Source organism: Henckelia pumila, chromosome 3 (genome assembly GCF_033568475.1).
Source record: "Henckelia pumila isolate YLH828 chromosome 3, ASM3356847v2, whole genome shotgun sequence".
NCBI classification, from domain to species: Eukaryota; Viridiplantae; Streptophyta; class Magnoliopsida; order Lamiales; family Gesneriaceae; genus Henckelia; species Henckelia pumila.
In genome coordinates, this window is record NC_133122.1 from 191,561,707 (window position 1) to 191,571,687 (window position 9,981).

At 35.8% G+C, this 9,981-nt stretch overlaps 1 protein-coding gene across 1 annotated transcript; it reads right to left on the minus strand.

The window, feature by feature from the left end:
* Positions 1-783: 783 nt before the first annotated feature.
* Positions 784-9,031, minus strand: LOC140887797 (DNA repair protein RAD5A). Its single transcript, XM_073295285.1, has 20 exons — positions 8,276-9,031; positions 7,374-7,507; positions 7,158-7,293; positions 6,950-7,003; positions 6,729-6,878; positions 6,499-6,650; positions 6,332-6,416; positions 5,962-6,231; positions 5,698-5,844; positions 5,403-5,558; positions 4,769-4,836; positions 4,041-4,163; positions 3,839-3,938; positions 3,645-3,757; positions 2,871-3,149; positions 2,489-2,689; positions 2,010-2,103; positions 1,842-1,913; positions 1,224-1,322; positions 784-1,043 (listed from the first exon to the last, which is right to left on the minus strand). The coding sequence occupies exons 1-20, from the start codon at positions 8,852-8,854 to the stop codon at positions 921-923; spliced, it is 3,135 nt and encodes a 1,044-aa protein (XP_073151386.1). The 5' UTR covers positions 8,855-9,031; the 3' UTR covers positions 784-920.
* Between the last annotated feature and the right edge of the window lie 950 nt (positions 9,032-9,981).

Here is a 9,981-nt window from a genome sequence, read left to right on the forward strand (position 1 = left end):
TTTTTAGTAAAACACGATCTTTTGATCCTACCGTTTGTAACAATATAAATATTTTACATTTTTCAATAAATATATAACATATGTTATTGCTTTAAAGTTGTTAGCTTTAAAAAATAAAACTTAATGAATAAACATATAATATCATCAGAAACCGACAAATATAACAAAAAAGAAAGTTAAATAGGTCATATGATCACTTCAGTAGCTAATTTTATATTGAATCATAGTTACTGAAGTTTGAACTGGCACCCGTAAAAAATATAACACTTGATTTTAACAAAAATAAACATTGAAAATTTGATAACTCCGATCACAATCAAATAAAATTGTTATTACGTGCAACGCACGTACATTTTGCTAGTTTTAAAGAAATAAATAAAATTGGTTTATAAAAAAATTTAAAAAATCAAATGAAAAAATTACTCATATTTGATTCAAAAGATATCCCCACATGATCGAAAATCCATGCATACGAGAAGATCAAAAGTCTACAATGAATATATTTAGTCCAATCTGCATCAAATTTACAGCTAACGTATAAAACTGCGAACCAGAAAAAGTCTCCTCTTCTACTCCGTAGAGGTCCAAACTATTCGGGCAGCCACGCCTAAGAAACATCTCAAGTCCCAGGCCATCCAAATTTGATGCAGGCTTTAACACCAAAAACCTCGATAAGAGAAGCAGCTCTTCTGATGTTGCAATGATCACAAAGATGAGCTTCGTAACCTCAGTCATATCTATCAGCTATGCTTCAGCTTAGTAAAGCCTTTTTTTTTATGTTAGATTGCATCAATGGCGAAAATCTCAAGTCTGGCTGACAGATCAATCAATGTCGAAATTTTAATAAATAGGAGGACCGATTCATGCCTCCACAACAATCCCAAGAGCAAATAAGTATCTTCTGCAATATATAGCGTGGTCTAAGTGAAGAGCATTTTAAGTTCTTCTAAACGTGCAGTTCGAACTTCTTGATCAGTTAGTGCACCAGAAATCATTCGTTGCTTCCTGGCTTGTACTGCCTCCATTCTTTCCTCAACTGTGCCCTGCCATCCGATAATTATTGCATAAGCATTGTTGTCTCATAACAGCGTTGGGAAGCGATTTTAACCAAATTCACTAGGAAGACGATGGTAGAAAACAAATGATCTAGTCAATAAAATGAAGAGGGGGTTGGGGGACGGGGCCGGATCTGGTCCACTGACAGTTGCCCCATTAATCATTACCTTCATGATAAACCTTCTTATTCTCACCCTTTTCGTTTGACCAATGCGATGAATTCGCATAACTGCCTGTTCCTCTACTGCTGGATTCCACCATGGATCCTACAAAAAATTAAATGGCACAAATCCTAACTTAATCATATTTTGACATTTACAAAAGTTGCAAACTGAAGTTGAAAATCAAAACAAATGTCTGCTGTATCAATGTTGATGAATTAGCTCCAAGTACAATAAAACTGTTAGAAACCCTTTTTCTTTCACGAGTTCAGGATTTAAAAAAAGACCCATTAATAATTTTCATACTTCGACAGGTTCCCTCACAAAATGAAGGAATATATATTCATGAATATCTAAAATGTAAACATGCATATTGGTTGGATATAACGCAACAAAGGCCCAAAATCAGCACGCAACACCAAATTTATGAAATATATAGAGGAACTGGTACCAGCATTTTCGAACTTGTGACATATATATCAATATGTTGAATTGCTTTTATAAAAAACTGGAGATCATGGGAAATGGTCAACAATATTTTTCATACCTTAACATCAACAAAAATGTACCGCACATGTATATCGGAAAGCCTACGTGATTTACATATTGGATGCAATAACTTACCATTACAAAAGCATTAGATGCTGCAGTGAGATTTATTCCAACTCCACCAGCCTTCAGCGACATAAGTAAAACCTGCATAACAAATGTTGGAAAAACAATCCAGCCTCCTAGCTTTTTTTCTAATTACCGACTTCTAAAGACACCCAAAAAGAAATTACAGGGACACACCATTATATTATTGTCTTCTGAGAATTGTTTAATTACTTTTTCGCGCTGTTGCAGGTTTAGGGTCCCATCCAGCCGAAGAAATGGAATATTACCCCTGTGGATCAGAGAAAATGATTGGTGATATGGAGTCCGCTATTATCTAACCAACACAAAGACACTGTAGAACTAGGTTTGACTAACATGAAAGAGCACAGAACGGAAATATAATCAGGAATATAAATAAGTTGCTAAAAGTAAAAGAAAAATCAGCGTCTACGAAATTCTATCAATATGCAAACCAACCTTGTTCAGAGGAGAGAAAAGAAAACCTTGTTTAATCATGTTTATGATATAAAAAAATGCATGCTAACAATTACACGCTTTGCACCCCTAGAATGAGATCTCCTAGGAGAAATAAGTGCAATGTACTAGCACAGCTCACATGTACCAAAAGAACTTGCAAAATGTAAACAATGAGAAGAGAACAAATATGTTATTACCTAGACAGAGGAATCTCTAAAAGATCCAAAAAGGCAGTCCATTGACTGAAAACAATGCTCTTGGAGCCCACTGACTGTAGATTTTTTAATTCGTGCATCAGTACAGATATTTTTGATGATTCTACCCAGTTTTTCTCAACATCAACGCGGAATCGACTATCAGTTGGCACAGTGACGAGCTCCTGTTTGCTAATAGGCTTCCTGTGAGGCAGTAACATTAAGCATCAGAGATCATATCAAATTTCCAGGTAAAAAAGTACCACCCTAAGAATTATCTTCTCAGAGGATTAAACCCACAGTTCAAAATATATTTCAAACTTTCTCCATTTAGGAGATTGATAAGTAAAACGTGAAAAAGATCGCACAGGCAATATGTTGATACCTACAAACAGGACAAAGACCAGAGGTAGAGCTTCTCCAACTAGCCAACAGACACTCTCGGCATAATTGATGAGCACAAGGTGTCAATACTGCATCTTCAAAAGCTTCCAGGCATATTGGGCATTCTCCTTGTTCCCCTTTGCGCAAGTCTTCCACAACCTCCTCAATATATGCACGCGTTGGTGCTTCTTTGACACCACCGTCTACACCTTCCAGACCATCTTTGAGGAAACGTTTAGCCAACTTGTTCAGATCAGAAAACTCTTGAGTGTCACCTCGACTGGGAACATGAACGAAATCAGTCAAATCACCAGAGGAAGACGACATTATACATGTCTGTGTAAAAACGTCAGTATTTAAGGTCCTTGTATCCAAATACATGCAACAGCCGCAAATATGAGTGAGTAGGAGCATGCAGCACAAACAACCTACACAAGCATATGTTACAAGTCATGCCAACCATGAGCATCTCATACTAAAGATGATTATGTAAACAAACAATAGGCCCCCAAGGTATCCCATCTTACAAAGAATTACGGCAGCACTTATATCATATAGTAAAGTGATCATTCAATAGTCAATACTAACAAAAGAGTTTTAAGCCTAAGTCAGAGTCGATAAAATTGACAGGAATCCAGGTCATGCTCTAACGGCCCTCCAAAGAGGGCATGGCATGTAGGTGACAATAAGTTGCAATGTAAGAATTAAGTTGGAATATAAATGAAGGAAAGATACGAAAACTTCAAGCCATAGCCTCAAACAGATTTGTCGCAACCTCATAACAAGAAACGGGTGATCACAGCATTGACGAAGCCGTAAAAGAAGTTCCAAAATTGAAGCATAGTTGTGAAGAACCCGTCCTTGCTCAACGAATTGATCAAACTTCACCTAATAATACATAAATTATCATCTTAGTGACACGGAAAGATAAATATTTGTACAACAAACGGAATCATTATATGTTGGCACCTTTGATTTTTTAAATAAAGCCCCATAGAAGTCCTCCTCTGTTTCTGACAGATTGCAATATATCACTTGAATATCTGCAGGTGGAAGAACTAATATGGCCCTGCAGCTTATTTAAGTTAGAGAGTAGAAAACATGGCAACCATAATAACCAGAAAGTTGTGTAAATGTCAATCGCGTGTAGTTTAAGCTTCAAATTTCCCACCTGCCTTCTCGGTCAGTGCTTGACTTAGTTCTTCGTAACATTATTGGCTTTAAGATAGACTGGACCAACTTCAATCCCCTCTCATCCCCCTCATCAAAAGGTTTCTGTACTAATTTGTTCCACCTAAGAGAATTAGCAAGAAAAGTGTATAATATGCCATGGAGGCAATTATTAATTAGATAAAAATGGCGACAAAAATCAAAGAGTACATTTACCAAAATGTGTGCTGAACCATGAACTATTTAATATTAAAATAATCAAGTGCATCCAAACATCATATCAGAAAGAACAAGGAAAAAAAGCCCAATTTAAAATGCAATAATAGGAGAAACGGTGTGCAGATTGACAGACTAGGTAAGTTGAACTTTCAATCATGGAAACATTGAAACTTCCAAAATAGATTTGTTATGTAATTGCCTTGTTCATTTCAAATAATATGTTATTCAGGAAAAAGAAAACTATTCAACCTAAGAATTAAAACTATCGTGAGAGTAGCGACGAAGCCAAAGTATGTTTGAGGGGGAAAACATAACAGTAAACACTTAACAAGACATAGCTATGACATCACATTTTCCTCACATTGTATAAATAAAATTAAAATGCAGAAGAGACTTCTCCTGAAACAAGTCAAACAAATACAGTCTGGAAGAGGTATTCATTCTTTTACAATAAGAATATAAACTCTTTTAGGTCATTATGTCTGTGCAAGAGATGAATTAGAAAATTACCACACCCAGCTTCCCCAAGGTTCAATCTTTAAAAATCGAAGCAGACTGTAAACATCCTCCAGGTTGTTCTGTCACAAGGTATTACCAGTAAGGAAAGATGAACCACAACTAGCATATGATGATAATCAAATGGTTAAAGCATCTGTACTTGTCACGGTAAGTTCTAGCATAAATACTAGCAAAAACAGTAAAAAAAGTAACACAATAATAGCCTAATTTCATCTATAAGATTTTCATTTCCATACGCTTCCAAAACCAAATAGCAAGTTAAAAAAATGAATCAACCACACAATTAGTGAGATCGCGTCAAACTATACCAGTTAAAACAATGAATATAATATTAGAGCCATGACAAGTAATTAAAGGTGATCAGTCGTAGTGAATCAATAGTACATCAATGGAAAACAATAGTTTAAAAATTTGCAAATTTTATTCAATCAACAAGCCAGGACTCTTTCAAATTAGAAATTTAACTAAACATGTAAGTATTTGCTTAAAGTGGTGCTATTAAAGGAACAAACAGTAAGTTCCAAGTTAAAGAATACAAGAAAAAAATGAGGGTTACAAAAACTAAAGATTACATTATGATTATTTTCTTAACACAAAACCAAACTGAAAGCGGTATTAAATTCACCTGGATAGGTGTACCAGTAAGGCACCACCGACGATCAGCAGCAATAGCAGTCGCAGCCATAGAAATTTGGCTTTTAGAAGATTTTATGGTATGTGCCTCATCAAGAACCACTCTGAACCATTGGACTGAAAACAATGACCCATGGTCCTCCGCATTCTACAATATTAAAGAATGGACAGATTCACAAAAGCACAAACAAGAAGCACAAAAAACAACAAAAAGTATATGTCAGTTAGCATGTTTATTGACAGAAAAAAGCTAAGCCAAGAGCGGAAAGACGAGAGATGATGAGTACCTCTGCCGAAAATTCTGAAGCTAACACTCCATAGGTAGTTAATACAACATCACTTTGAGCTAGAACCTTTGCATCCTTTAATCTATTTTGTCCATAATGAACATAAAGTGACAGAACCCCAGGTCGAGCATGAGTTTCAATTTCAGTCTGTGAAGAACAATAAAAAAGACGAAATAAAAAATAGGCATTCGCCTTGATAGCTTTAGACTCTAAATCACACCAACATCATCAAACACTAAATCAATAAAGAACACATGCTTTTACCTTCCACTGCCCTACTAATGTCATAGGGCACACAATCAGATTTCCACCACCAGTAAGCAAGGCCTTTTGTTTTATAAGTTTATCAAAAGTAAACTTCGATGCTTTCTTTGGAGGCATTGGAGATTTATCAGAATTATAGCTTGCTTCACAGAGATCTTTGAACGTCTGGGTAGAAGATGAGCTACTTAATGATCCCCCTCTTTCAGAATGCGTGAGAAGAAGAGATAAAGTCATGATAGTCTTCCCAAGCCCCATAGAATCAGCTAAAATCTACAATCGGATCTCAAGTCATATTTAGAAGTAATACCACAAGTAAATGGATGCAAAGACAAAGAAGCAAGTTGACCAAAAGAAAAAGGAAAATACATACTCCTCCTCTTGCCATTTGAAGTGTGCTAGGGAACTCAGTTGCCGCATCACCAGAAAATGCATTCAAGTATATAACCAGCCCCCTCCTGAAAGCCAATCAATAAATATATTGGAGGAAACTCCTAACATGCAACTATTTAACTACACACCATGTTAACTATCCCATACTTATCTGCAAGGCGATAAGCATCCCAACATGGATGCAGAGTCGCTGCAGCAGCATCCGTGTAGTGTCCCCTCTCCAGGTTAATCATCCAATTGAGAGCCTGCTTTTGGTAAGGGCGAAGTTCACACAGTAGTGTGCTTGGAGATTCTATTTCCTAAAATGCATAAACCAAATTATGTGCCAATGGCAGACTGAAGACACATCTCAAACTTAACAACCGAAGTGCATTTACCTCTAATTCTGAGCTATCTGTGACACCAACTATATTGTCAACGTCATTATCAGAAATTGACACCTCATTTTCAACTTTATTCCCATCCGCCGAAAATGTAGTCTTGAACTTATTGACATGTAAAAGTGACGGACATAAACCAGAACTGTCCTGTTCATGCAAATTATGGACTAAATTTCATGTTATTAATACCTTAGCAACCAACAGTTTGCTGAATGTACCTCAGAATTCAAGGGCCTCTTTCTTGTGTACAGATCTCCAGGAGTAAATTCTGCCTACAAAAAAGGCAGGCTTAGATTACACGAGAAACAAGCGAAAATGTCATGCCTAATATACCACTTCCCTGTGCGAACAACCCTCAGCAATCCATTTTCTTGAAATTATTATTTTAAGTACTCATTTGTATTTAATTTAGAAAGCAATTTTCACCTTCTTAAAAGGAACAAGTCCCAACAATCTGAACAATGATGGAATGGGGTGAACAATTGACTCCTCTGCAGAATTACCAGCTGCTCTAAGCGAAGTAAGGTGGCCTTTTTGAAACATTGAACTGTTGATATATACACTGCACCATAATAAAAAATATTCAGCATTTCTAATGATGATTGATGGGTCATTTACAAAACACTGTAACAAGTTTAGTACCGGATAGCCAAAACAATAGTGTCCATAATCCCCAACACAGGAGGAAAAGATATGCAGCGACCTGTCAAAGAAACCTTCCTATCCCTCACAAGAGGCAAAAGACAACGCGCCCATTCATTTGGAATACGGCCAATCTGCAACTTGCAATCACTAAAGCCCATAATTTGAAGGTTGTATACTAGCAACATACAGTAGTAGAGACGTCAAAATGAATTTATTTGCCACTTGCTACATTTGCTAAAATCTTAAGCCGAACCTTGTATAATGGAAAAGTGCATTCTACTATGTTAGTTTATGCATGAGTTCAATTCAATAATATTCGAAATATCAGAATTCATTTGTTACGTGTTAAAGCATGTTGCTGCGTCTAACAGATTACTTGAACAAAGTTCATGCAATGAAAATAATTTGAACCACCATGGTAGAGTAGATGAGGGAAATATCTATGTCTAGTTGAGTTCTATATGGTTCAAAATTCAAATTAAAGAATGCACCCCACAGCATGAGAGAGTCCAACACTGAACCGTCTAGCAAGGGTAGATGTTGCATTCCAAGTCAGAACTAGAGGGCAGGGAGTCGGTATCCTGAACCATCAAGTTAAATAAGAGTAACTGCTACTTTGCAGTGACATGAATATGGATATAACATGATATAGATGTGGAAATCTTAAAAGAAATATATGATAAAACACCGGAGGATGTTGTTGCCTTAGATATGCATCTGTGTGTAGAATATAACAATTCATCAAATGCAATATGTAGATTTGTCTCTTAAGAAGTCATTACTTACCATATAGTTACCAAATTTTTCCAGAACCAAAAAATATTCAAACTTTCATCTGATAATTTATTCCAAGAGATTACACAAACAACTTCAATTTGCAAAAGGTTAATCCACAGTACCTCTCCAGATTTTGTAGAAAATCTCACAATCTCAGAACAAGAAACCACCTGCCGACCTCGTCCACCCCCAACCTTACCCGGAGAGGGCGTTGGTAACTTTTTCTCAACTGGAAACACGAAACTAACCTCGTCACCAGGTTTCAAAGTCCTCCCTTTACAAGTTGACAGCCCTGCCATCTCACCACTCCCAACAAACCACCACTCACTACCCATAACTTTCCCAGGCCCACCATCACTCTCCCATTTATTCTCACACTCATCTCTTCCACCACCACCACCCTCTGAACTACGGCTCGGTTCCAAACGATGATCATGATTCTCGACACGAATACGATTCTGGTTTAAGCTCAAGCCAGTAACTGGAGGCTCCGTCATCAAATTGCATTTGGATGGCGGCTCCTGTATTTTGGGCAATTCCGGTTTCTTGAAGCTTCTCGGAGTGTCAAAAATGATGTTAATAGCAGCAGTTGGGTCGTTTTTGGCCATATGAAGAGCTCGAATTATGTCCATGTCGGAAACTTCAGGTCCCACAACCGACCGGACGGTAGAAATTACTTCTTCTGTGGCTTTGTTCCCCATTTATCCAATATATATAAATGATCGGGAAGGAGAAAACAAAAATTCCAAATTGAACTTACAGAATCTAGAATTTAACTTTAATGGGCATTATCAGTAGTTGAATAGGAACCCTCGGATTCAATTGGGGATTTGGAAGAATTGTACAAAACAGGAACCACAGAGAAATGGCGGGTTCTTTTTTTGGCAAATGTGTCGGGTATTCTTTTTCGTTTTTTTTTAAAAAAAATCGAAAATTACAAAAATATGGCGGGCATTGTGGACAAGTTTATAAAAAAATTAGTGCAATATAATACCAAATGCAAAAACTCCGATGCATCTAAAATCCTCTTTTAAGTGAACGATTGTTTGCATCGTCAAAAAAAAATTTGTATCGACTTCATATTTTTAAAATTGAATCAGGCTCATGGTTTACCATAATGATTGTGGTGACTATCGATTCAGTTCTAACACCTTTTTGTGATAGAACTTTGAAGAAATATATAGTTAATAATAATAAATAATGAAATATATGAATCATTAAAAAATAATACATTAATATATAATTTCTTTCAAAATAGATAATAAGCGCAACTCTAGCATGTGTCATCTAATATAAAATATTAAGCGTAGAAGTCCACATTCTATAAATAAATTAATTAAAATAAACTCATACGTGTAAATATTTAGTGAAGGTAAATTTCACCCTGCGTCATAATTATGAACTAAAAAATTGAAATAAAATAATTATTTATTAAAATAATAGTAATAATTTCAATTTTTATATCTACCAAATAATCAAACGAGCACTAATTATTTTCTAAATAATAAATCATTTTTCAACATTATTATCATCATGTTTAGATTGACTTTTAATGTAAACCATGAGCGAATTTTTTTTAAAATATCTAGGTGCTTGTCTAACAAAATGAAAAGAATAATGTACCAAATTATGTCGGTTGTTGACCCTATTTAATTTAATTAATAAAAAACCAAAAATGAAACCAAAAAACCAAGTTTGCTCATTCATTCTTTCTTACGCACAGATGCACAATTCTCAAATAATCTTTCACGCATATTCTTCTTTCCACTGCGTATACAATTAGGGGTGGCAAAAATTTCCGAAATCCCGACCCTTCCCGAATCCCATC

What these genes read in the sequence shown, in the direction of transcription:
- LOC140887797 (XM_073295285.1), bottom strand. Translation starts at nt 8,854, where the DNA reads ATGGGGAACAAAGCCACAGAAGAAGTAATTTCTACCGTCCGGTCGGTT. An exon ending in CACCCGTTTCTTGTTATGAG is followed by an intron (nt 3,150 to 3,644) that starts GTTGCGACAAAT and finishes TCATGTTCCCAG; the next exon opens with TCGAGGTGACACTCAAGAGT. An exon ending in TTAGAGATTCCTCTGTCTAG is followed by an intron (nt 2,104 to 2,488) that starts GTAATAACATAT and finishes TCTGATCCACAG; the next exon opens with GGGTAATATTCCATTTCTTC.